Consider the following 27,979-nt stretch of genomic DNA (forward strand, 5'->3'; position numbering starts at 1 on the left):
TGGCCCATCGCCGCTGCCCCTGCGACCCTCTCACACAATCACACACGCACACAATGACACAGGTGAAACATGGTAGCAAGAAGCTACTGAAATTGCTACAGCCGAATTCGAAGCTTCAAAAACTGTGTCAATTTCGCCGCAGTGCACACCCTACCGCCGCCGCCATCGCCGCCCCCTTCAGCCAGCTGCATCTCTCCTCCTTCCCCTACAGTGCTCACAGCGACAGTAGATCTGAAACCTCCACCGTAGCGATATAGATCTGAAACCTCCCGCCGCCACAAACCCACCACTAACTTCAACCTTATTATCTCCCTCTGAAACCTCCCTTCAATTCCAACAGATCCCTAATTCTCAACTGCAGCGATATAGATCTGGATGAAGGCGACGAAGTTTCGAGGAGGGGGAAACTGGTGGCGCCGAGGTGTAGATGGGTGAGGTGGCGGCGGCAGATGGTGGGGGAAGGAAGGAGAGGAGGCGGCGGCAGATGGTGGGGGAAGGAAAGAGAGGGGGCGGCGGGCGCCGGATGGGGGAAGAAGAGGAGGAAGAAGACGATTTGGGGAGGGGGTTATTTCCACATGTCAATTATTTTTCTTTTTTTTTGTTTAATTTTATTCCACATGTCAAATATATACTTAGGTGTCAATTCCGGCTGCCAAATCAGCGATTCCGGCTGCCACAGTGGCATTTCCGGCGCCGGCGTAAGAAAAAACCGGTGATCGGACAAATTTGAGACAAAAACGAAAGGTTAGGTATTTAAAAGAAGAAAAATAAAAATAGGTGCAAAAACCAATTCCGTGTAAATGTTAGGAATTTACAGGCAATTACCCCTATTTTGTAAATATGCTTAGGGTGGAATATATTTGAGAAAACGTCCAAACGATGGGTCATAAACTGATATTTACCATAAAATTTATTCGTTTAGTACATATAGCGCACCATCCGCCTCTTATTTGATCTTGTATTCGAGAACTTTTTCCCGTTACGATCTTGTATTTAATTAGGAAACTACTTGATTTTCTGTATCTAAGTTGGCAAAACGTGTTCTTGTTTTTATTTTATATCAAAGTAATATTTTGAGTTATATCTTGTGTTAATATAAATTCAGTTGATCTGAAAAGTTCAAATTCTACGGTTTGTTGAGATCTTATTAACAACGAACAATTAAAAATTCTAAGAGAATAATCCTCATAAAAGAAATTTTAGAGAAATAGAAAAGAGGTGTGTTTAAGTTATATTTTTGTCATGGTTAAGCATTTAAGCTAGTGTTCATTCTACTCTCAAAAACTTTCGATTTATTATTTAAAAAAAAAAAAAAAAAACTTGCATTTTATTTTATTTTAGTGGTTTTTTATAAATTAATAATTAAATAATTAAATTTAAATATTATGCTACGATGGACTCGAACTTGTAACATTTGACCATAGGCATTAACCACTCTAATGGTAAAAGATTTACTATTTATTTTATTTTAGTAGTTACTGAGTTGCAAGAACTTATGATTTGGAGAAAAATAATGTGTCATGCAATCTAAGTTTATACGAATGTGATGGGGCTGTGTTTTATAGCAGAACCATAATATATGGATAATATGCAGCTGATCTAATGTTGTAACTTGCGAGTAATATTAGAACCTTTAAGCGTTTTTTTAATTTTTTAATTTTTATTAGACAAAGAGGCCAATATATACGTATTAGTAAATGTATATAGGGGAGCGTTCCCATGAGATTCTATGTATGTGGTGAGATTTTAGATTTGATTTGTGGGTGTTATTTCATGTATTCTATGACTCATATTTACCTAGATGGCGAATTTTTTTACCAAAGTTCGAATCCTAGAATGAGCGCAAATTTCACTAACTTTTTTAATATCGTTATTCATCAGTATGTACAGTCTTATTCAACATTATATACTGTCTTATTCATTGTACTCATGATCTCACGAAAAATAACAATCTCACTGGAGTGCACCCCTACATATATGCCCTTTTCGATAAGTTTAAAGAACCAAGCTGAACCGAATAGTGGTGTACTCAAATTTTATTTGTTTAGTATCAAATCGAGTCTGGAGCTTTATTTACTGAATATTTTGAGGCTCACGAGCTTAATCGAGAGCCTAGAGGAAATTTATACTCCCTCCGTCCCACTCCAATAGGCTCAGTTTCCTTTTTGGGTTGTCCCACTCCAATAGGCTCAGTTTCCTTTTTGGGTAAAAAAGTTGTACTTAATTGGTATAGACCACACCACTTTACTACCATTTTCCTACTAAAAAGTAAGTTTTCTTAATCTCCGTGCCCAAAAGAAGTGAGCCTATTGGAGTGGGACGGAGGGAGTATTTATATTCAAAATATTAGTAATTATTTTCTTTTCAAAAAAAATTATTTCATTCAAAATAATAAACAAATTAATTATTTTCTTGTAACAAATAGAGTTAATTAGAGATTTAATACAATTATTATTATTTTTTGTGGATAAATATAAGTTATATCTATTAATAACTTTCAAGATGAATCACTCAACAAACTCGTTCACGAGCTAACAAGCCGGATACTACCAAGCTCAAGTTTGATTTATTTATTTATTTACCAAACTTCTCTAAATGAATTTGAACGAGCCTTTTTCGAGCCGAACTCCGAATAGTTCGCGAGCAGCTTGGTTTGTTTACGGCTCTAATTGGACAGAAGCCGATCGGAAAGGAAGAAAATGATGCCTATAATTATTTTGGATAATCTCTGGTAAATAGACACAAGCAATTGCTGCATCTGTTGATATAACCACTATTCATGTGAAAACTATGAGCTTATTGTTTTAGTTGCAGAAGAAAGAGTTTTGAGGAGTTGTGAAGAAGGTCGTCTCACAATGTGGTTGAGATAGATGGCGAGAGTTAAGAGTGTTAGCACCCCCGCCTGATGAAGAGTGCCCAGTGCGGCTGGTGCACTACTCCACAAAAGAGGAGCTGTCCCCAAACTAACCTGCACCAAGATAACACAACTACTCATTCTTGTCCTCATAAAAACCAAAATTTAACTAAAAAAACTCAACCAAAGTAGACCACAATTGAAATAATATGCTAAAATCATGGCTCGAGTTACAATTTAAAACAAGACTTCATGAGCAAATTCACGCAATGGTTAGGATCCTTTTCGGCAATGATGCATTTAAGTAATTTCGCATCCTAAGATTATATCTTGATTATTCAGGACTTTATCAGAAAACTGTACAAATTTTCATCCGCAGGAAGTTGATCTTAGTACCTGAACTGCAGCAATGCCAATAGTGCTTCCTATCAAAGGCCGTAATGCAGGGGGTATATCAAGTGTTCTCGTAAGAAACCACAAGCCACCAATGGCACATAAAGATGCAGCAGCGAGAATCTGGTGGATGATCTGGTGTATACAAGAAAGGTGCGCCTTCAGCAACAGATATATCAAAAACACGTTTGAGTTTGCATATAAAATAGGGCCGGTTGGAGTATTGCTACTATATTAATAGCAGTAGTAAGAGCTATCCTTATCTAAAAGTAAAAACATATCAAAGTAATGCAAAGATAAATTTCTGATGGATAGGCTAAAGATAGAAAATGTTTTTGTGTGCATCTCGTTGATACCTTAGCATGCCTTTTCATAACACCTTATCCATATTACTACTAAAGTCAATCCCAAAAGGCTCTAATAATATCAGTTAGAACTGTTCCAGAAGCATCCATACTTCATTTTTCTAGCATGAACCAACCACATAAATATTGTCTTGTGATTAATGAACACTGTGTACCACTTGAGAATATAATAACCAGATTGTTATTAATTGCATAATCACGGTAGATACACCATGTTCTTGTGATTAATGACCAGTTGACCACTGTGCAATTAATAACCAGATTGTTATTAATTGCATAATCACGGTAGATACATTAACTTTGCCATGTAAATTATGATGATTATAGATAGGGGCTCGTTTGGTAAGTATGTTAGCATATGTCAAGATAGTTTAAGTTAAGATATGTATCATAGATAAGGGTGAATGTTATCATATATTTGTGTTTGGTAGTTTAGATATGAAATATAGATATCATGAATTAGTTGTTTGGTATCAAAGATTAAAATCTAGATTAAGTAAATAAATTACAATTTTAACCTTACAAAAATAGGCTTAAAGAAAGAAAAAAGAAAAAAAAGAGTCAAAATAGTGGTTATCTCATGTCTGCCACAAACCATCCCCTCCCTACCCAAATTCTTTCTTCCTCGCTGAACACCCTCCCCCCAATTCTTTCTTGTTCAGAAGAAGAATTTGTAATTTGAATGTTATATTTTTTTTAATCGTGAATGCTTGCTGCGATTCGTGAAGATGAAGAAGAAAGGAGTAAGAGGGTAAAAGGGTAACTAAATACTGTTTAAGAAAGGAGTAACTATCAGACCCCTCATGGCCGAATTTTATAATAGAAAGAGGAACAATAATTTTACTCCATACAGAACTCTCATCTCAGGCCTTCTTATTACCCATCCAGATACCAAACATGAAACATCTGGTTAAGCCTAGATTCCTATCGTGGCCTTATCTTGCCTATCAAACAAGGAATCATGCCTTGTTGGTATATTATCAAAGAAAATTTATACCTGAGTCTTCAAGACAAATTTAACATCTGAAACACATCCCTCACTCGTCAAGCATCTAAAGGCACCGACCTGAAAATATCAAATCCACTTGATTATGTGACTATACATAAATTCCACCACAAAAGCATTCAGCTAAAAGTTGAAAAAGAAAAGGTATACTTACACTTTCAGCCACAAATGCTCCAGAGATAGCAGTTAGTGCAACAATAAAACTTACAGGAAGAACAAAACGCTTGACCATTGCTGCCTGTTGAACCCAGGCAATGGACTCCGCAGGGGATTCAGGCATAGCGACAGAAAGAGCCGTCCAAAAGAGCCCGGAGTAAACAACAAAAGTTGAAATTGAATGAGCAGCTAGGTGGTAAAAAGTTACTCTTGGTACAGCAAACTCGGACTTGGGTTCCTAAGAGAAGGAAATAATTTTCTTTTAAAAAAAGAGCTATATAATAGTTAAGTAATGTAAATACAGTAGATGCTTTAGATTTGACCTCAGAACCACTCTTGCTTGTCCACCGCCCTATTAGTCCCTGCCCAGCACAAAGAGCAAATAGTCCAGAGAGCCTAAGTCCCAGACGGAGTGGAATATATCTTTTTAAAAGAAAATATGAAAAAGGTACTCCAAACATAACCCCCAATGACCTTCCCCACAAAACATGAGCATACTCCATATAATACATGAACCTAAAATCATCAAGAGTCATCTCTTTATTTACTCTGCAAAAAACCAAGATTGGATTAACTGTCAGAGCTCATCCCAAGACAACTAAAATGGGGATTAATCAGAATTGAAAGAACATGCATATCCGGTAGCATTTCGAATGCCCCCAACATGTACCAAAATCCATGCACAAAAACTGTAATGGTCATGAAAAGGGTTTTAGATAAATAATCTGCAAAGCATGTTGATCTCGCAGTAAGCAATCCTAAATAATGCTGAGGACAGTGAGTGACATCGGTCAAGAACAAATTGAATTCTGTGACTTGATTTACCGTTTGTATTCATGGGATTGCTGGTATTTTTCAAACTCTACCAACCAATCGTCATTTGAGAGAGGAAGACGGCCAGTGAATTTCCAGTCAGTCATTGAAAGGCCGGACTTAGTCAGTCGTGTGACGCTACCAAGAACCACCATGCTGTACACCCAAGCAGCACATACGAAAAGCCAGATACTAACTACTTCCTGAGCATTGGACCCAGCAGTGACCAGAAGTTTCAATCCTTTTGTTCCTTTTGCATTTGCTGATGTCGCAGTTGAGAAATTTCGGAACGAGCTAATATGGAAGCTCTAGAAAGAGAACAAGAGTCCTATGTAAAGATTATGGTCTAGTTAAAAAATGAATTCAAGAGCATATTCTGAATAACAGTGGATAACTAATTATCAAGGATATGCATTTTTGAGCAAAAAAAACAAACAAACAAAACCAAACCAAACAAAAAAGAAACAGCATAAGAAATGAGGTTGTATGATGTATGTTAAAGTTTTCATCTACTCATAATCGCAATTCCCCAAAATTCATTTAGTAATTAGCCATTCAACAAGTCATATGGCAGTCAAAATTCTAGCATTCCCAGTTGACAATCTTAAGAAACAAAACAACATCAAACCTACCTAATGAGACACTAAGTTCTTCATATCAGAACATATATCCAATGAAACAAAAGGATGCACAAAAGGCTCAGTCAGCAAAGGCTACAAGTATTAAACACACATGATTTTGAAATGCACAACTCCAACGCATGTAAAATCAATGAAACAGTCAGAAGCAAACGCTAGAGTAGAGCATCCAACCTCCGAAACGAATAACCTTACACAGGAAACAAGCAAATAAGTACATTAACAAGCTCAAACAGATTGCAAACTGCCGCAAAATAACAAAAGTTGATTTTTTTTTTCTTAGCTCATGAACTGATTAGAGAAATAACTTTTCAGCTCACTTCTCCGAATTTGTAGTGTCTAAAACATATAATCAGAGTAGAGAGCGTGAAGGTCAGATTGCCGTTTGTGTTGTCTTACTACAAAAAAATGAAAACAAAACAATCACAGTATCGAAAGAAGACCCAAAAATTCGAATACCTTAACATTATTTTGAAGCAATGACCTCAAACCACAGCCAATGAAGCTTCCTGTGATTGAGGTTTTGACAGAAGGAATAAGTCTCGAATAGTAAAATCTTGACTGTGATTCGGTTGAAGGAGTAGAATATGGTTTCCATTTGCTAAACTTTGATGCAGAGAATTTGGGGGTTAGGGATTTGCTTCTCCTCAGAAGCAAAATGAATTTGTTTTCAATCATGGTGAAACACCAATTTGCGCACTGAATATGTGGAATTATACCTGCAAAATTAATCAAACTATCCGTTGCTTGATTTCAGATTTTAAAAAGATTAAACCATAGTAAAAAAAACTTAAGCTTCGCAATAATCCCTAATCAAAAGCTTAAGCTTCAATGTAAAAGTATGTTTTACTTTATTCACATAGTTCTCTATCCCAATTCACCAAGCCACAAAAATGTGGTCAAGAATGTTAAAAAACAAATACTCCCTTCATCTACAAAATAGTTATTGTAGCGTAAGAGAAGAATTGATCCGAGCTAGAAAGTTTTCAAAATTGAAAGAGGATTAATTCAAACCAGGGGGCTTAGCCCACTGGCCACCGGGTCCTCACTTAAGTGAAGTGACCCGGGTTCGATCCCTCTTGGGAGCGAATTTGGAGATTGGAGATATAAGGTGGATTTTGGTGAATGGAGAGATAAGGTGGTTCTTGGAGTGGATGGGGAACTAATTACTAACATCTAACATGACTTTGCCCGATCAAAAAAAAAAATTGAAAGAGGATTAATTTTTGTGTGGGTAAATATCATTTTGGCTTATTTTGTGAGCGTTTTTTTTCAAAAATATCTTGTCTTAAGGATAATTACAAAACAATACACATCATTCTATTTTTTTTCTTATTTGTGAACCGCAAAAATAATTTGGCAATCATAATTAATGTATTTCAGCCAAGTGCCATGTTAATAGTACATGCGAAATTAAAAAGAGGAAAAAATTAATGGAAATCCACCTATTTGAAAAAAAACGCATCTAAAAAATCATCCAAAAAACGATTTTTTCCTTGAACCCTCTCATTCCCCCCTCATTCAAATTCAGAAGCCGCAGCTCTACCTCATCATCATCGATTGACTCATGCTTCCAGCCCCTACACAACAGCCCAAGCTAGTTCCTCCATTTAAAACTAATCTGCAGGCAATTTCTCAATTTTTTATTCATCCTTCTAGACCTTGTTATCTCGGCTCTCTTTCCATAGTCCCAAATTTCAAGCGGAGTTCGCACTATTAGATCTCAAATGGAAGTTATTAATGCTACATTCACGAATTTGGGCAGTCCGAGTCATTGAACGACAAAATGTAGCATGAGGTATGTTCTTGATTAATATTACATATACCGCTATCGGCCATGACGAGGCAGAGGATGATGAGGTAGAGCTGCGACGCCGGTGGTGATGGTGAGCAGCGGCGCTACCAGTGGAATGGAGGGTATTGTAGGGTTAGAGCTACAACGTCTTGTTGGCTAAGTTATAAATTGAATTTCTAGAGTCATAAGTTACATGGGTGAATATGAATCATCTACCTAGTATTGAATGTATTTATGAGTTTTCATTTACTCTTAGATGCTTTGTATGCCTAGCTTACTAGTATAAATAAGAGTCTAGTTGCAAGTCCATGTAACTCACTCCAAAAATAATACAATCATCTCTTTCTCCAAAATATTCTCTCTCTCATTTTCCTACAAATTGGTATCAGAGCCAGTGTTGTTAAAAATGGCCAACAACATTATGGCTTCATCCATACCTCGTTTCAATGGAGAAAAGTTCGATTATTGGAGCAACCTAATGAAGTTATGTCTTGAATCTCAAGACATATGGAATGTCGTTGAAGATGGCATCAATCCACCCGACGATGAGTCTCAATTGACTCAAGCTCAACAAAATCTCTTGAAGAGCACAAGACAAAAAGATAGAAAAGCTCTTTTCCAAATCTATCAAGCAATCGAGATCCATGTTTATGAGAGGATCTCAAAAGCCAAAACTGCTCAAGAAGCATGGAAAATTCTTGAGACGACTTATTGCGGTCAAGAGCAGGTCAAGAAGGTTCGCTTGCAATCCTTGCGAGCGGAATTTGAGAAGTTGGAAATGAAAACCAACGAGAAGATTTCTGAATATTTTACAAGATTAACTTCTCTTGTAAATCAAATGGCGTCAAATGGAGAAGTCGTGGAGACTCAAAAAGTTGTTGAAAAAGTGTTTCGCAGCCTACCAACTAAATTCGATCATGTGGTTGTTGCTATCGAGGAATCACAAGATATTTCTTCAATAGCAATGGAAAGCTTACAAGGAAGGTTGGAAGCTCATGAAGCTAGGATTTTTCTGCGAAATCCTCAAAGTGCTCCTCAAGATCAAGCCTTAAAATCTCAATTTACCTTCTCGGGAGGCCGTGGCAGTAACCATGGACGCGGTGGAGGACGCGGACAAGGAAAAGATGGAAAATCTGCTCCATCCAAAGACTCCGAAGAGGCGAAAAATAATGAGAAGCGTGGATCTTCCTATCATTCTCAAGGAAGAGGAAGAGGTACTTACAAAGGTAAAAAACCTTACATCGAATGCCATTTTTGTCATAAACAAGGACATAAAATAAATGATTGTTGGGAGAAATATCCAGAGAAAAAGCCACGCGAAGCTGGTCTGGTGCATGAAAATGAACCAGAAAATTCTGAAACTTTGTTAATTGCTTCTGATAAAAATTTGGGCAATATTTGGTACTTGGATAGTGGAGCCAGCCGACATATGACTGGCAACAAGAGTTTGTTTTCATCTCTTGTTGAAACTAACGGTGGACAGGTTACAATTGGTGATGCAAAATCCTACAAAATTCAAAGTGTTGGAGAAATTGCATTCAAAACCAAATGTGGAAAAATCGAGAAGATGTCTGAGGTATATTATGTACCAGGATTGCAAAGTAATTTGTTGAGTGTTGGACACTTAATGAAAAAAGGTATTGATATTCACTTTGCTGATGATCTTTGCATCATGAAAAAGAGAAATCGAATCGTAGCAAAAATTGACATGGCTTCGAATAACTTGTTTCCTGTCAAACTTGATGTTCTTAATGCTACTTGTTTCTTGTCTGCTAAAGAAGAGATTTCCAAATTGTGGCACGAAAGATATGGTCATCTTAATTTCTATAGTTTGAGGGAGCTGTCAAGAAAGAATATTGTGCAAGGATTACCCCAAATGGACGTCATCAGTGAGGTTTGTGAAGAATGTCAATTGGGAAAACAACATCGAGACTCATTCCCATCAAAATCAAGCTCGAAAACAAACTTGCCATTGGAGCTCGTCCACACTGATATTTGCGGGCCAGTTCCAGTCCCATCACTTGGAGGTAATCGATATTTCTTGTCATTCATTGATGATTATACAAGAAAAGTTTGGGTATATCTCTTGAAAGAAAAATTAGAAGCTCTTTCTCACTTTGAGGAGTTCAAACTAGAAGTTGAAAAATTTTCTGGATGTCAAATTAAAAATTTGAGAAGTGATCATGGTGGAGAATATTTGTCTAACTTATTTGAAGATTTTTGTAAGGACCATGGTATTAGACATGAATTGACAGCCAGGTATACGCCACAAAAAAATGGTGTCGCGGAACGGAAAAATAGGACTATCATGGAAATGGTTCGGTGCTTGCTGAAGAAAAAGAACATGCCATCTGAATTCTGGGCTGAAGCAATCTCATGTGCCGTCTATTTGATCAATAGATCGCCAACAAAAAGTCTGCAAAATTCAACTCCAAATGAGCAATGGTTTTGTAAGAAGCCGAGTGTTAGTCACTTGAAGACATTTGGTTCTCTTGCTTATGTGCATATTCCAAATCCTTTGAGAACTAAACTTGATGATAAATCTGAAAAATGTGTCTTTGTTGGATACATCGAAAGAAGTAAAGCTTATAAGCTTTACAACCCGGCGACAAAGAAAATTGTGATTAGTAGAGATGTTCGGTTTGATGAGAACTCTTGCTATGATTTTTCAGGAACACCAAGTTCACAAATCCTTGAGTTCGAGGAGAGAGAAGATGGTGTCGAACAAAATGAATCACCTCAAAATGGAGACGGTGGCAGAAATGATCCTCCTCAAAACTCACCATCACCCTTGGCAAGAAGAACAAGAAGTTTGAGAGATCTCTATGATGAAACGGAAGATATGGATGCAACAAATCAAGTATTTTTTGCATTCTTTGCTGGCGAAGATCCAATTTCATATGAAGAAGCTTCGGAAGAAGAAAAATGGATTCAAGCCATGCATGAGGAGATCAATTAAATCGAAAAGAATGGTACGTGGGAGCTAACTATTTTACCTCCAAATAAATCTCCAATTGGTGTTAAATGGGTGTTCAAAACAAAGACCAATTCAGACGGTTCAGTCAACAAATACAAGGCCCGTTTGGTTGCTAAAGGATACAAACAAAAGGAAGGTGAAGATTTCAATGAGGTATATGCTCCTGTTTCTCGACTCGATACCATTCGTTTGATTATCTCACTTGCCGTTCAAAATTGTTGGAAGTTGTTCCAAATGGATGTAAAGTCTGTTTTTTTAAATGGTTATCTGCAAGAAGAAATCTATCTTGAGCAGCCTCCAGGTTTTGTCAAAGAGGGCGAAGAAGATAAAGTGTGCCAGCTCAAGAAGGCGTTATACGGGTTAAGACAATCTCCTCGCGCATGGTATGATCGAATTAATGAATATTTCATTAAATTTGGTTTTGAAAGATGTCCTCATGAGCACACACTTTACATCAAAAGAAATGACAAGGGAGGTTTTATGGTGGTGAGTCTTTATGTTGATGATCTTATCTTCACCAGAAACGATGTGGAGATGTTGACAGATTTTAAAAGCTCTATGATGAAAGAATTTGAGATGACTGATCTGGGAGAGTTGCATCATTTTCTTGGGATTAATGTCCAGCAATCGACATCGGGAATTTTCATTTCTCAAGAAAAGTATGCAGCTGAGATCTTAAAGAAATTCAAAATGGAGAATTCTAATCCTGTACCAACTCCTTGCATTACTGGATTAAAGCTCAGCAAACATGGTGAAGGAAAACTCGTGAATACCACCATGTTTCGAAGCTTGGTAGGAAACTTGATGTATTTAACTGCCACAAGACCTGATATTGTCTTTCTTGTAAGCTTGATTAGTAGGTTCATGGAGAATCCTTATTCTTATCATTGGGAGGCAGCAAAAAGAATTTTGAGGTATGTCAAAGGAACACTTGATCATGGCATCTTTTATGAAGCACAAGTTCCTATCTTATAGCGATCTTGGTGGAAGCATTGATGATTCTTGAAGTACCTCAGGTTATGTTTTTAATCTTGGAAGTGGAGCTATCTCTTGGAGTTCAAAGAAGCAGCCGATTGTGGCTCTTTCTACTATCGAAGCGGAGTACATCGCAGCTTCTTCAGCTGGTTGTCAATCTTTATGGATGAGAGGTATTCTAGAGAGTTTGAATTGCAAGCAGCCTGGTCCGACAACTCTTTTTTGTGATAATAGCTCTGTTATCTCTGTGTCCAAAGACCCTGTTTTGCATGGAAGAACGAAGCACATTCGTCTTCGTTTTCATTTCTTAAGGGAACTTGTTAATGAAGGTGAAATCAACATCAAGTATTGTCCAAGTCAAGAGCAACTTGCAGATATATTCACTAAACCACTTGGAGGACCATCTTTTGCAAGAAATGCTGCTGCTTTGGGAGTCATGAGCAAATTCAATTTACGGGAGGCATTGTTGGCTAAGTTATAAATTGAATTTCTAGAGTCATAAGTTACATGGGTGAATATGAATCATCTACCTAGTATTGAATGTATTTATGAGTTTTCATTTACTCTTAGATGCTTCGTATGCCTAGCTTACTAGTATAAATAAGAGTCTAGTTGCAAGTCCATGTAACTCACTCCAAAAATATATAATACAATCATCTCTTTCTCCAAAATATTCTCTCTCTCATTTTCCTACACGTCTGAATATGAATGAGGGGGGAATGGAAGGGTTGTGGATTTTCGATATATATATATATATATATATATATATATATATATATATATATATTTGTGTATTTGGCTGAAATACGTCAATTACCGATTGTCGGAAATGGAACAATGGGTATTGTTCCGTAATTACCCTTAGGATGAGATATTTTTTAGAAAACGCTCAAACAATGGGCCAAAATTTGATTTTACCATATTTATAAACGTTCTAAAATGACAAAAAAAAGACAATCTTTTGTGGACGAAGGGAATAGTATATAATAATATATGTGTAAATAAATAGAAGAGATAAATAAAGATATCATTTTTAAAATAAAAAAAATACTTATGTGTGGACCATATTGACATATGGTGTAATAATGAGAGGGATGAGCCATAAAATAAAAACACAAAAACTTGGGTACAACTGGGTGTATCGTACAACCGAGTTGACCCGCACCCAGACCCTAACCCGCATCCTGATCCTAACCTGCATCCAGACCCAAGTCGTGTAAATGACACTAATCAGGATACAGGTTCAGATTAGGATGCAGGTCAGGGTCTGGGTGCGGGTCAGCCCAGTTGTATGGTACACCCGGTTGTACCCAAGACCATCTCAAAAAAAATACCTCGTAAAATAAAAAAATACGAATTATTTTCAGCTCTTAGATCATCAAAATCTACGATTGATTCATCACTTTGTTGGATAAATTCATGGTTTTGAGTTCTAATCTAATAGGTGGCGAAAAGTTTAATTTTCAAAATTCAGACATTTACACAGTAAATTCATATGTGTTCTACATAATTTTTTAAAAATTAAATTTCAATCGTTAGATTATAAATAGATCAATTGGTGCAAATTTGTTTCTATTTTATAGTTTTAAGGATGGTTTTCAGTATAACCCTCTCCGTAATGTGAAATATGTAAGTTCACTTGTTATGTATTGATTTTTTATTTTTAAAAATGGTCCATTAAAATGAGACGTACAAATAAAGAGATCTGGCCTATTGAACTTAAATGGAGAAAGTATAATTTACTATTTAACATATTTTGTTATTCTCTCTCTCTTTTTTTTTTTAACTTCATTAAAATTCATCCCTTTGTGATTGTAATGAACGTATATTATTACTTCAAAAAACTAACAGATTTGTGGTTATGGAAATGGAAATGGAAATGGAAGCTTAAAAAAGTTGTGCCAATCATACTTTATTTCATGGCCCATGAGCCCGAATGTCACGGTGAATTGTTTTAGCATTTAGGCCCATAGTCGGGGTAAACCAAGTATTTATTTGTGTTGAAATCTTTTTTTTTTAACTTAAATCACCAACCTAAAAATAACTAAAGGAGCAGAAGTTTAAGCATGTAGTATTACCTAAAAATGCAGTTTGTCATCCTTTTTCTTCTGTTTGTCATAAGTTGTACTAGAAATCAAATCAATCTTAAAAAACATTTGAAGGAAAACTCAACTTCAAGATAGTCATAATTTTTGTTACTTTTTTTTTTTTATAAAATAATTTTTGTTACTTCAACATAGGCTTTTATATATATTTGAGCAATTCAAAAAATATTTTCAGTATAAAGAAGATAAAAAACACACACTATGTGTGACACTAAAACAAGTCAAAGCAATAAGTGTGAGATGGCCCATTTATTTAGCGCAAGTCAAGCCAAGATTAAAGTTGCACAAATCATGTCAAACTTTTTCAAACATATAAACACTCACTCACTCACTCACTCACACATTGTTGACACCAAAGGTTTCCTCTGTCTGAAAATGGCAGACTTCCAAACCAGTAGTAAGCCTTTGCTTCTCTCACTCTTCTTCGTCTGCTTCTCTCTCATCCACTCATCCAAGTATGACCATGAAGAGCTGCAGTGGCTAGACGACAAAGACGATGAGATCTCCATGTTCGAGAGCAGGCATTCATCCCTCAGAAGCTGTGACTTGAGCAAAGGAAAATGGGTGTATGATCAAACCTACCCTCTCTACGATGCCAACTGCCCCTACCTCAGCAGCGCCGTGGCGTGTCGGAAAAACGGCCGCCCCGATTCAGACTACGAGAAGTGGAGGTGGAAGCCCGACGGCTGCTCAATTCCTAGGTACACTACACACACCAATATTGGACTAATTAACTAATCATGATCAAGATTATTTCATAATGTGCATGGTGTGACAATGCAGATTTGATGCATTGGAGTTTCTTGGAAGGATGAGAAGGAAGAGGATCATGCTTGTGGGTGATTCCATAATGAGGAACCAGTGGGAGTCCCTCGTTTGCTTGCTTCAATCCGTCGTTCCAACCCCACGAAAGACGGTCATCTACAACGGCCCTACTATGGCCTTTCTTGCTCTGGTAAGTCTCACTTTGTCATTTTGGCCTCTGTTTTTGCAGTGAGTAAGGCATGTTCTTGCAGGATTTTGAGATGTCGATTGAGTTCTGTTGGGCTCCATTCTTGGTGGAGCTGAAGAGAGAGGCTGATGGGAAGAGGATATTGCACCTAGATTTGATCGAAGAGAATGCCAAGTATTGGAGAGGTGTAGACACCCTTGTGTTTGATTCAGCTCATTGGTGGACTCACTCCGACAAATGGAGCTCGTAGGATTTTTTAGCAGATTTATTGTCAAAAAATTTGCAGATTTTTTAGTGAGTTTTGATTGTGTGAGAAATGTTGCTGCAGATGGGATTTTGTGATGGAGGGCAACAATGCGTACAAAGACATCAATCCATCACTTGCTTATGAGAAAGGGATGACAACTTGGGCTAAATGGATTGACCTAAATCTTGATCCTAGAAGGACTAAAGTCTTCTTCAGAAGCATGTCACCTAGGCATAACAAGTACTACTATCACTAAATCTTTGATTCTACTGCAAATTCTGATTCCTTAAACTAATTGAAGAAATCTTGGTTTAACATGTGTTTGCTTTTTTGTGCAGAGAAAATGGATGGAAGTGTAATAATCAGAAGGAGCCCTTGAAGTATCTGAGCCGGCCTCATGCCCCGGAGCAGCTGGTGGTTCTGGAGAAGGTTCTGAGGAGAATGGAGTTCCCGGTGTCCGTTCAGGATATCATGACGTTGTCAGCTTTGAGACGGGACGGGCACCCCTCGGTCTATGCCCGGGCAACGGGTGGGAAGAATGACCAGCTGATGAAGGATCACACCTCTGATTGTAGTCATTGGTGTCTGCCTGGAGTGCCTGATACTTGGAATGAGATCTTGAATGCAATGCTTTGAATTAGGACTACTTGTTAAGCTTTTTGTTGCTGCTGTTGTGGTAAGAAAAGAAAAAAAATAGCTGTGGTAGCAGCTTAATTATATATGATGAGTTAAGTTTGTGTAGTATTTGAGTTCATTTGAGTTGTCATAAGCTTTTGATCTATTGTAAAAATGTGATGTCTTATAGTCTAGATGTTGTGTATGTTTGCTACTTGCATTTCTTGAATCTCTTTTTTATCGGTGGCGTTTTCGTTTGTATGACAAGATATACGTTATGTGCATATTGATGATGTCATTCTATACACGTGGTATATATTATAAAGGTGATAGCATGAGACTACTCAATATTATCCTAGATAGAATATCCCATAGCAAATTTCAGCAATTTGCGATTGGTTTTCATAGAATGTGATCACTATAGGGCATTTTGTGTCATTTGGCATCTTCAAGGCAAGGATTATAGTTTCAATGTAATGACAAAGAGGGAAAGTTAATACACAAGGAACCCTAGCCATAGTTCTATAACAAAAGGGGTTTAAAATGACCAATTTACCCTTAGTGACAATTCACCTTTATTTATTTATCCCATAAATACGATATTTCACGTTCGACACTAATTCTTTTTTGTAACTTTACAGCTCGAAACCATATGTAAATCATAGTGTCTGAACACTACATGATGCTTTGCCATAATTAGGGCAAACTTTTTTTGCATTGCACTCTTCAATGATGGTTACCACTTCCTTTTAATCTTGATTTGGTGAAGGCTTCTTGTGACAATAAAGATTTCATGTTCTTGAGCAGTAAATTGATTCCTTCCAATTTAATACGAATTTTCTGACTTCTATCATACTCTTAATTTTAAGAAACATGGCAACGAATTAATGATTCCCGCACATTACTATTAATTTTATTCGATTAATTTTTTTGGGCACCATATTACTAGTTCATGCACTTGAGATCTTTAGAACTCGAATACTTTTTGGTATTATACTATAAACTATTTTAAATGGACTTTTTACTTAAAATCAGAAATAATATAAGAGTCTTGTAGTGATTGATTATCTTGCCCGAGTTGAGTTCCATTCCATGCAAATTACCTTGCTTTTTCTTTCTTTCTTTCTTTTCTTTCTTTTTTTTTTTTTGGAAAAAACCCGTGCTTTTTCTTATAAAATAGATTAGTTATGTTGGTTGAAAAGTGAGTGTTTTTTTGTTGACTTAGTGCTTCCCCAAATTAAAATTATTATCTGTAACCTATGTTGCATAGGTACGGAGGTGCGGGGCGATACGATACGAGTACGGGAATACAGATTTTTAAAAGTTATAGGGTGCGATTCGGCAAATATACATCTAATTATTAAAATTTTATGATATATAATGCTTATAAAATATATACAATTTAATTTTTCTTAAATTAATTATATGTAATTTACATTTTATTTTACCCAAAAGTTAAGCATTTTCAATTATATAAGTTAATTGAGCAACAATATAACGATTCAAATATTATTAGTCCAATATATAAGTCATAACTGAAAATAAAATTATCAAAATAACCTTGTGTAGGCCTTTCGTGAACGAGATATGTGAATTTCGCCTATGGAATTTGTGAATCCGATTTATTTTTATAAATTATTTTAAAAAATACGCCATGTGGCGAATCGGGTGCGAATCCGAGAGAATCGCATCCTAAAAGAATCCGATTCGCCGTACATGCTACTTTTTGAAGAATCTGTGCATCATAGTCTGTAACTAAAGACAAAGTATGCCTTAATCTTTTCGATTAATCACCGTTTCATTATGTTTACCGACCTTAATTATAATATCATGCATATGTCAGAAAACTCAGCAACTGCAGTTTTATTCTGCCCCTAATAAGAGAAAGACAAAAGTTTGGACGTCCGCATTATTTAATTAATGGTATATTAAAAATTAGTTCGAGTTTAGTAATTCCTAATTCGACTTTATTGTGTGGATATAGAATGGCCCTATGGGAAAAGAAGCTTATTATCAGGGTGCATTCTGACTTTGCCCCATCAAAAAAAAAAAAAAACAGGGTGCATTCTGCATTTTCTTTGTTGGAAAATAGTGAAAAATATATATTTTTGTTATTCTTTTACTTCTTTTTGGTGTGTTTACTTTAATGGATAAATTTATTATTAAAAAAATAAAGGATAACAAAAATTTATGTATTTAAATGTTTCTTTTCTTTTTCAATATTTGATACAAAAGAGAAGTTCACAATTTTTTTCTTCCATATTTTCATTTCAATGACTTCAATGATGGATAATATTATTACACAAAAAATGAAGTGATAATATTATCTATCCTTGAAGTGAAAATAAGGAAGGAAAAATGGTGAACTTCTCTTTTATGTCAAATATTGGAAAAGAAATGAGACATTTAAAGACATAAATTTGTGTTATCCCTCATTTTCCAATGATAAATTTATCCATCAAAGTAAACGCACCCTGATAAATTTATAATCAAAGAGAATGTAGCCTTCAAAGAAATCACTTCAATAGCATACGTTTACATTTGCTGTTAGCATTAGAATACAAGATGAAATATATCTCGAACAAGAGGATTGAAGATTGGCACGAATGCTAAAACGAGGCAGAGATCTGAAGAAAAGAAAAAGATATATATCTCAAATCTTTCAAAGAACTAAACTTGATTCCCTGATAAAAATGAAAAATTTAGTTGCAACAATTTTACACATAGAAACTTGAATATTATTAAACACTAGGAAATATGTGAAGAAGAAAAAAATAACAAGGAATCTGCTATACCTTAGGAAGAAGTTTCTTCCTCACCTTAGCCAATTCCTTATCATTCAATCCAAAAACCTTCTCCAACAGCTCATCTTTAATGGGTGATCCAAACACAGCAGATGGGATTCTCACCAAACCAGGATTCTGGCTGTTGAAGCTCCCAATGATGGTGGCCCGCGCCTCGCCTACATTCATCTGGAAATGCAGCAAGCCTCTAGGAAACACCATGACCTCCCCCTTGTCAAGAACCTTAGCAAAGACGCGGTTTTGTGAGTCCACAAAGCCGGAGTAGATCCTCCCCTCCACCACGAACGCCACCTCAGTTGCACGTGGATGGTAATGTGGCACGTTGATGCCACCGGGCTCAAAGTCTGCGCGAACAAGGGACATGCCTAATGTGTTGAGGCCAGGGAAGGCACTTGCACTAACTGGGATGGATGAGAATCCTGTCTTGCTCGCGTCTCCTGAGGCTTTTATGCCGGAGAACACAAAGTCATCCACCGTGACAAGGGATGAGTTCTTGCAGGAGACCAAGAGGGGCGAGAGTTCTGGTCTGGGGATGCAGAAATCTTGCACTGGATCTGAATCAGAAGCTGAGACTAGGCATCTGTGTAGGAGAAGAACAAGCAATGCTGTTATTTTTAACAACATTTTTTTTTTATCAAAGATTGCTTTTGGATAGGGAATCTGGAAATTCTTGTATGGCTTTAAGACTATATTCTTGAACCTGAAATTCTTGTCAGTTTCTTAAGACCAACTCCATATGCAGAGGTTTGTTTACATATTTATTGACTTTTAACTTAGAAAAGGTTGTCTTTTTTCTGAAGATATACACTCCAAACAGAAAAGGGAGGATTCCGCTGCAAAGAGAGAGAGAGAGAGAGAGTAGTTTGCTTCAAGACAAAGATACACAAGGTGGCAACAACTACCACTTCTGCTATTGCTGATGCTCATTTTTGGGCTGGATGAGTGCCAGATTACTCAGCTTTTAAGTTGTTAATTGTCCATTTTTGTGCTCTTTAAGCAAAATATTAGTGTAAATTCTCATCCCAATGGACCACAATAACTTCTTCAACTTGCTATATGTGTGTGTGTGTGTGAGAGAGAGAGAGAGAGCATCTCCTCCATTCTTCATCATATTTATGTAATTGAGATTTTGGAAATTTTATTAAACACAAACGATGTATAAAGTAACATGGGATAATTGTTTCACCTAAATAGGTAAATTATCTCAAGTTGTTAACACGGGGTAGAGAGAAAACCTCAAGTTTACAAGACAAGCCTATGCATAGAGAATATGTAAAATCATAAACTGAAGAAGCCTTGAGAAGAGCACAGATGAAGTGGCAGAAGAAGTGTAAATTCATATCGACGGATTCGACTTGTTGCCTGCATTACAGGTACGCATAAGGTTGATAATAATATAAAGTTACAGATATTGTTTCAACTCTCTTCCTCCCACGAGTATTATAGTAGCAGTTCAAATAGAATAATCTTTGGAGAAAGATGGTTTATATGCATTCTTGATGACAATTTTCTTGCATATAAAGTTGCAGCTGGAGATAATGTACAGTCGGAAAGCAGTTCCTCTAGTAGCTATCTTCTTCCGTCTCTGGCGTCCGCAGGTAGTAACGCAAGCAGTTCACAAGAACCTGCAATCAAGAAGCACATGAGAGAGAGAGAGAGAGAAGCTAAGAGCACTCTCACTGAATAGATTGAATACAGAAACACCTTATCATGATTCATGGCTTCATTCTACTATAGTAAGATATGAAAGAAAAAAAACAAAAAGAATAGCCCAAAGCATGAGAAAATCTGCATTTTATGGGAGTGCATGGAGAGGCAAGGGCAAGGCAGTAAAAACACAATCACATTCGAATACCTGAGACAAAGAACTGTTCAATGCAGCCCCTCCGTAACTGACGTGGAACGTGTCCTTGGCCACAAGCCCCTAAATGGTCGCATACATCGTGTTATTCTAACGTTGCTGGCGGAAACAGTTTGTGAGAAAGCACATGGTAATATGTTACAAAGCAAGAAGAGAAAACATTACCTCTGTTTCTATCTCTGCTGATTCAACATTTACATTGATATCATTCATGATTTTCATCATCTCTAACAGAAGCCCCGGACGATCTGCTGTCTCTACGCAGAGCAAACTGAAATCGTGGCAGAAATAAAGCATGACCACACAGTATGACTGCACATTATTTACATTATGAGGGGTTTGAATAATAATTTGTGAAGCAAGATTCTTAAATCAGGAATAATTCAGAGGATTCCATAATGTAAAACCAGTGATGGGGAGTATTTGTGATGTTAATTGGGTAAAACGATACCTTCTCTGAGGTCCATCAGCCTTAACCTGGATGTGAGTTGCAATATTGACAGCGACCTGAACTTAGAAAATAATATATCATTACGAATTGGATTGGCAAATTAGTTTCCACATCTGTAAATTAGAAAGATCTCTGATCCCACCTTTTCTTCTGGTGATTTTATTCCAAAAACTTCACCCAGAGCAAGCCGCTCGCTGGACTCCTAAAAATTCAAAGATACAAAAGTAGGCAGTTCAAATAATCACTAACAAACGTTTTATGAGGTCTTTCCGCATAGAGAAAGTCACAAAATATGAGCTATTTTTATTTTTTACATTTAAGCACATTGAAATGTAAATTAGTGAAAAAACATTAGCAGTTCAATTCAGCTTGAGGAGAAAGTCGTGATTATGAGGTTTTTCCGGAGTCTATCACTAATAACAGGTTCAGACTGAGCATAAGCACTACAATGAATTCTTCAACCCTACAATGAATTCTTCAATAACGAAAAGGGTATGAGCTTAATTTATAGGGGCACAACGAGACAAACATACTGGATGATACTTTAGTAAGTTGTTGAGAATTGTCAGACGAATTCCTTCCAAGAGATCAGGGTCTTCAACTTTACGCCCCGACGCCCTGCAGAACATGCTTACATGTGATATTTGAAAATTTAAACAAATAAACACTACAATTTCCTTTTATTTCCCATGTTGAAACCTTATAATTATTTTGACTTTTCCGTGTGGGACAAATAGATTTTGCTCAAGCAACACTGTGGAAAGGCCAAATCAGAGACCAAACTGACTGGTCTGAGAAAATGAGACAAGAGTTTCCACCCACAAATTCAGACAAGCATAATAAGTATCACTTCACGTTCTTGTAAAAGAAGAAGGATTATTTGTAAAGTTACCTGCCTTCTCATAGGAAAACACGAGATACAATTAAAGTCCAATTATTAGAGCTCAGTTTTATAGCCCAATATACAAAACAATATGCATGAAAAATATAGATGTACATGTTCTCATTTTCAGTCAATCTCACGCCATGAACTCATGATGCTATTAGCTAACTAAACATATTACAGCATTATTAAATCGTTGTTGCTGCAAATTATATGGAACCATTAACAAAATATGAAATCAATTAGAGAAGATGATGGCAAGATATAGCAGATAACAAGATATTTGAGCAGCAAAGTAAAAAACATGACAAAAGTATTCCTCACAACCTTGTGATAAAAAATTTTGTTTGTTTGACTGAGTTCTCTGTAGTAACAGTTCCCTTCATAACATCCAAGCCCAAGTCTTTCAGTGCCTTCATCTGTAGTAAAAAAGGGAATATTGCTCGATAGAGTAACCTCAACTAGGAAGTAAGATGCGATAGAACCAAAGTATAATAAAATATATCACGTGTACATGCATCACACCTGAACAAACACACATGGTGAAATTGATAAAAAAGAAAGACAAAGGCAGAAAACTACACTATCTGATAAGATATTTCAATTCATACATCAGGTGATAGAATATTGACCTAGAGCAACAGAAAGATCAGTCAGGAACTAAAGCCACCAAAATCTCCTTTTCGAGAAGGGGGAGATTATTCTAAAGCCAGCACAAAATAAGGCACTTTTCTGGAGCCAATGTTAATGCAAACCTTGAATTGTTTCCTTTATGACTGTACTAATGGCCTTATAGGGCTTCCAAAAACAACCAGAGCATTTTTCATGACACAATATTATTAATAAAATAAGAAACCAACGCTAACATCACCTACAGAATGTCCTCAACAAAGAAAAAGAGACAAAGATTCTGGATTAGGTAACAGTGTCACTGTCATATTCTGGGAAAAGGTCACAGTAAGTTAGGGTGAGAATAGAAGTCACTCTACCGTATCAAGGAGGGCACCGAGGCGATCTCCAAAACTGACTTGCACAATAGTTGCCTCGGGATCAGAATCTTGATCTATCAGAACAATGGGCATTGGAACAGAATCATTCTCCTGAAGAGATTTCTGCAATAGAAATTGTATCAATGTTAAGAGCTAAGGTATACAGATAGAAACTTAGCAGGTAAGAATACACTTTCTAAAACAAATTTTCAATTTAGGAGATGGAGAAGAAGAGGAAAATTTCACAATTCATATCAATTCAAATTCAAGATCGAAACCTAAACAATGAATTCCACAGAAAAGTTAGATTACTTACCAGCGACATCGAACCCAATGAGTCAACTCCATCAATAGAGGCACACATCAATGCCACATTCCTACAGAAAGTTTCAACCAATGCACCACACATCAATATCCAACATATTTACAAACATCCATTGAAATAACACATCAAAGTTGACACATCATAAGCCTCTAAAACAATTAATTAAACAAGCATGTCACTCTCAATCATTCGCCCATAAATGATATCACTAACATCACCACAATCAGTATCGACATTTAAAAAATCCATCAAAACCACACATCAATACTACTAACATCAAGGTCATCCATATATGTATGCAGTCAACCGACAAACGAATTGTAGCTAGTCACTGAAGACTCGATTTTTAGATAGATAGGAACCAAATTCGAGAAAAATCAGATACCAAAGATTCAGCTAGCATAAAAAAGGCGAAATCTTGGGCTTACCTTTTTTTGGACAGATTAATTCGAGGTGTGACTGAATAGTAAAAATTGGAATTTGACGTCGGAGGAGAGAATCTCGGCAAGGAAGCGGAAGACTCGGAATCTTTCGGCGGAAGGGCGGAGACGGAGGAGATGGAGAAGGCGTTCGCGATCGCCATTTTTCTTGCTGACGAATACTACTATTTTCCAGTGTGTGTGTGTGTGTAAAAGTTGCAGTGGCTCAATGAGGAAGAATAATTGAGAGGATATTTTTGTTTTTTCGATCTTTGGTGATGAATGACGTCAATGTCTCGACCCCACACTGACAGTGGTGATGCCACATCAGATGGGGCCACAATTCGCTTTTATTTGGAAAGCTACTATGTAGGTTTGATTGTCTGTGTCATTGACCATGGCTTCAATCATGTACAAAAAAAAGTATTAAGAGGATTTAGAAGGTTACAAAATGAAAGTGAGTTTCTATTAATTTGTCTTGTCTCAAGTTAGCGAATTGCATTTATCGGTGGATTTCATACGCAAGTTTATGAAAAAAAAGAAGAAGAAGATAGTAACATAAAATAGCCGGCTTTGAACTCATCAAAAAAAAAAAAACCGCTTTGAATGATTAAGGAGGTGAATGGGGGGAGGGGAAGATCGATTATTGAGTGGAGATATCAAATCTTTAATATAACCCAAATTATTGCGTGCGACGGTCGCACCCTATGCGACGGGTTCGATCAGATCCGTTTAGAGACCCGGCTCGATTCGATTGTGAAAAATATAAAAGGTTTTTTGTATTTTATTATCATTTTCATCATTTCCTCCCTCTCTCTCTCTTTGATTAGGGTTTTCGTCACTCCACTCTCTCTTCGTTTAGGGTTCGCCACTCGCTCTCTCTTCTCCCTCCCTCTTTCGATTCTTCTTGGTTTTCGACTGATTTTCGGCGTTCTTTTCGTTTATTCTCACTGATTTACGGAGCAATCTTGTGTTACTGATTTTGTGGTGTACAAAGGTATGAGGGTTTTTGTCGCTCGCTCTCTCTTCCCCCTCTTCTGATTATTCTTCGTTTTCGACTGATTTTCGGTGTTCTTTTCGTTTATTCTCACTGATTTATGGAGCAATCTTGTGTTACTGATTCTGTGGTGTTTTTGCTTTTTTTCCCCGTTCTGTTTTACGTTTTTTCTCTTTCTGATGTTGTTTTCTGTTTATTTTGTGAAGTGATTCTTCCGATTTCGTCCTCTATTGTTGTGGTCGTCGTTGATTTACAACCCCAGTTTCAAGATATTAGGGTTTTCGTCAATATTCAAGGTATTACGGTTTTCTTCCATTTTTTTTATCATTTTTTTGTTTTAGTTGTGTGTTTGATTATGATTTTTTTGGTCGATTATTAGTAGTTTCAAGTACGAAATACTTGCGTTGTTGTTATATGTAATGTGTTTTCTTAGATCTGTTGTTGATGTTGTTTAGATCTGTAGTTTTTTAGGTCTTTTATTGTTTAGATCTGTTTTCACTTAGATCTGGATTTGCTTTCGTTGTTGATGTTTTGAAAGTTTATATTTGTGCAAAAAATGTAATTGTGACACTGAATAAAAGTAATTATTCATGTAAGTAGAAGTACACTTCATTCACATATGTACTTTTGAATATTAGCTATTGTAGACTTTTTTTTACATATTTGTTTGAAAAGTAATACTTCTGTCATTATTGAATTTATTGTCTTGGATTTACTTGAATTGTAACTGATTTTCAATTGTCTTGTAGTAGGTTCTATGCCTTGAATAAAAGTATACTTTCTGCTTGAATAAAGTATATGTGTCTTCCCATAAATGTATTACTTGTGAATGAATTATTTGAATTGGTATATCGGCTGGAAACTTTCCTCGTGCCAATTGATCACTTGGTGATCTAGGTCTGGAATGCGACAATGCCACGTACCTTTGAGTGTTTAAATTTGTAATACTTATTAAATTGCGATTTTATAAAAAAGAAAAGAAAAAACCTAAACCCTTGAAAGCACAGAAAAATAGACTAAGGGTCGAACTTCATTAAAACCTTGTCAAGGAAAACATTTAAATTTGTAATACTTATTCATTTGAAAAGTAAATATTCAATTTGAAATGTAATACTTATTCATTTGAAATGTAATACTTATTCAATTTGAAATGTAACACTTATATTGAATAACAAATAAATAAACACTGTGATGTTTTACATCTGATGCTCATCAGATGTAAAACATCACTGTGTTCATTTATTTGTTAATTGATATAAATGTTACATTTTTATGAATCTTTTTAATTTGATTTTTAGTATGACAAAGAAGAAACCTGTGAAGAAGATAATAACATCGTCTGTTGAAGCTGATCAGCTGGAAATGTAATACTTATTTGTAGTTAAAGTAAACATAAGATTGATATAATATATTACTTAATTTGTATTAAATTTAGTATTAAAAAAAAATTGTATTAAATTTAGTATTACTGTATTGCACATTTAATTTATGGTTTATGTTTTTTTTTCAAAATTTAATACTTCTATTTTTAATTTGATTTTTAGGATGCCGAAGAGGATAACTCGTTCGTCTGCTGAAACTAGTGAACCAAAAAGGTAATTCAAGTTTGTGAACCAAAATAAGTATAGATTTTCCATCACAAATGTATATATTACTTATTCTGTATGAAAGTAAATATATAAATTACTCACAATATCATATTCAAGATTGGGTTTGAAATATTCCTAGAGAACATCAAGCTTGTAGAATCTATTTGATGACCATCGGAGTATGCATGGATGCAAATTCTTAAAGTCGGCAACCCGTGTGGCACACAACTTGCCAATCTTGTAGTAGACTTCATATAAAAACACTTGAAGCACAAATGTGCATCTAGATGCATCAAATGCGCATTTCGCTCATTCAGCAAGTTTATGATCAATTATCCGCTTCGCATTATGAGAAACGGTCACCAAAAACTGATAGCTTACCAGCCCCCACAGAAAGCGGTTGAACCTTTCCAGGTCATCAACAACATGAATGTACTGTACTTCTCTCCGCTTATGTGTTTTGTGCCACACCAAAAGCATATCATACAAAACAATAAGCATTGCTAATTTCAAGCAGACATCACCCGCCACCTCATGGATCACAGTATAATGATGAAAGGCCTTTAGAATGTCAGCGAAATAAAAAACACGCTGACCATTAAATACCTCTTCATGAAATGCAGATTCCCGCGGGGGTTCATACCAACCAAAAAAGTTCAAACCAATAATCGCAAAGTATTCCGCTGGCCCTAATTCCACAACTGTATTATTCAAATTAAAAGCAAGCTTCTTGTGTTCTAAACTATCACGGTCAATATTACTATACAAAACATATAACAATTGTCCTTGAAATTGCATATTATTCAAACGCAAAAAATGACCAATATAAGAGTTACGAAACAATTCCTGATTCGGAGCATTTAATCAATAATTACACATGTTTAGGACATGTTTAGTATTTTATTATATATAGTTTGAAATCTATTATATAAGATACATATTTTATATAGATATCTTTAGTATAGTACTTATTATACAACTTATAAACATACTTATAATTTTTTTTAGAAATAAAATATAACTTATAAATAATCATAGAAGTTATAATTTGAAATTTATACATACATATATATATATATATATATATATATATATATATATCTTTAGTGTAGTACTTATTAAGTTATTACATTTTATAAAAAAAATTAAGTTATTACATAACTTATAAATATAACTTATATAACTAATCATAGAATTTATAGTTTGAAATTTTGTTATACAAGATAAATATAATTAAACATGTTTAGTACTTTATTATATATAGTTTGAGAATAAATTTTAAAGAGTGTACTTACAAAAATTAACTATAAAAACTTAAATAAACAAGTACCTATAAATTACTAAAGTTATATAGCCGACCACATATGACATGCCCCAAAAAATAGAACAAATATTAAATATAATTAGAATTCTCCTCTAAAGCTTTAACTTTAATTCTAACAAAATTTAAAATAGATACCCACTATTAAGTTTGAAATCTACGAGCCCTGGAATTTTACCATCTTCTCACAAGTCAGCCGCCGCAATTCTGCACTTTCTCGGCGACAGCGCCGCCTTACAACAATAGCTCCATCGCCTTCCTCTCTCAGCCGGGCGCGTCAGTGAAAGAGCCGCAATTCTCCTCTCTCTCGGCGACAACAGAAGCAGTGTTGTCTTCCACTCTACAACAACAACACCGCCTCTTTATTCATTTCCGACCCTAACTCACACCACACCGCGTAAGTCGATTACAGTTGAAATATCTATCTTTTAGATTTCGTTATTTTAATT

The 27,979-nt window shown here is 35.8% G+C and overlaps 4 protein-coding genes across 4 annotated transcripts; 1 reads left to right on the forward strand and 3 right to left on the reverse strand.

The window, feature by feature from the left end:
- Positions 1-2,686: 2,686 nt before the first annotated feature.
- Positions 2,687-7,227, reverse strand: LOC131019122 (cytochrome c oxidase assembly protein COX15-like). Its single transcript, XM_057947810.1, has 8 exons — positions 7,076-7,227; positions 6,685-6,944; positions 5,600-5,895; positions 5,098-5,323; positions 4,773-5,012; positions 4,610-4,678; positions 3,251-3,382; positions 2,687-2,968 (listed from the first exon to the last, which is right to left on the reverse strand). Exons 2-8 carry the CDS (start codon positions 6,901-6,903, stop codon positions 2,789-2,791), a joined length of 1,362 nt encoding a protein of 453 aa, XP_057803793.1. The 5' UTR covers positions 6,904-6,944; positions 7,076-7,227; the 3' UTR covers positions 2,687-2,788.
- Positions 7,228-14,335: 7,108 nt separating this feature from the next.
- Positions 14,336-16,085, forward strand: LOC131019185 (protein trichome birefringence-like 36). The gene is made up of 5 exons (XM_057947867.1): positions 14,336-14,778; positions 14,861-15,032; positions 15,094-15,275; positions 15,358-15,516; positions 15,615-16,085. Exons 1-5 carry the CDS (start codon positions 14,369-14,371, stop codon positions 15,910-15,912), a joined length of 1,221 nt encoding a protein of 406 aa, XP_057803850.1. The 5' UTR covers positions 14,336-14,368; the 3' UTR covers positions 15,913-16,085.
- Positions 16,086-18,551: 2,466 nt separating this feature from the next.
- LOC131019416 (germin-like protein subfamily 3 member 2) lies at positions 18,552-19,714 on the reverse strand. Its single transcript, XM_057947963.1, has one exon. It carries the CDS (start codon positions 19,317-19,319, stop codon positions 18,681-18,683), a length of 639 nt encoding a protein of 212 aa, XP_057803946.1. The 5' UTR covers positions 19,320-19,714; the 3' UTR covers positions 18,552-18,680.
- A 298-nt stretch (positions 19,715-20,012) lies between these two features.
- LOC131019375 (ACT domain-containing protein ACR12) lies at positions 20,013-24,017 on the reverse strand. Its single transcript, XM_057947917.1, has 10 exons — positions 23,633-24,017; positions 23,196-23,256; positions 22,880-23,002; positions 22,218-22,309; positions 21,541-21,625; positions 21,150-21,209; positions 21,008-21,063; positions 20,722-20,827; positions 20,551-20,619; positions 20,013-20,320 (listed from the first exon to the last, which is right to left on the reverse strand). The coding sequence occupies exons 1-10, from the start codon at positions 23,785-23,787 to the stop codon at positions 20,258-20,260; spliced, it is 870 nt and encodes a 289-aa protein (XP_057803900.1). The 5' UTR covers positions 23,788-24,017; the 3' UTR covers positions 20,013-20,257.
- Positions 24,018-27,979: the final 3,962 nt, after the last annotated feature.

The sequence above is a fragment of the Salvia miltiorrhiza genome, chromosome 1 (genome assembly GCF_028751815.1).
Source record: "Salvia miltiorrhiza cultivar Shanhuang (shh) chromosome 1, IMPLAD_Smil_shh, whole genome shotgun sequence".
Taxonomy (NCBI): Eukaryota; Viridiplantae; Streptophyta; class Magnoliopsida; order Lamiales; family Lamiaceae; genus Salvia; species Salvia miltiorrhiza.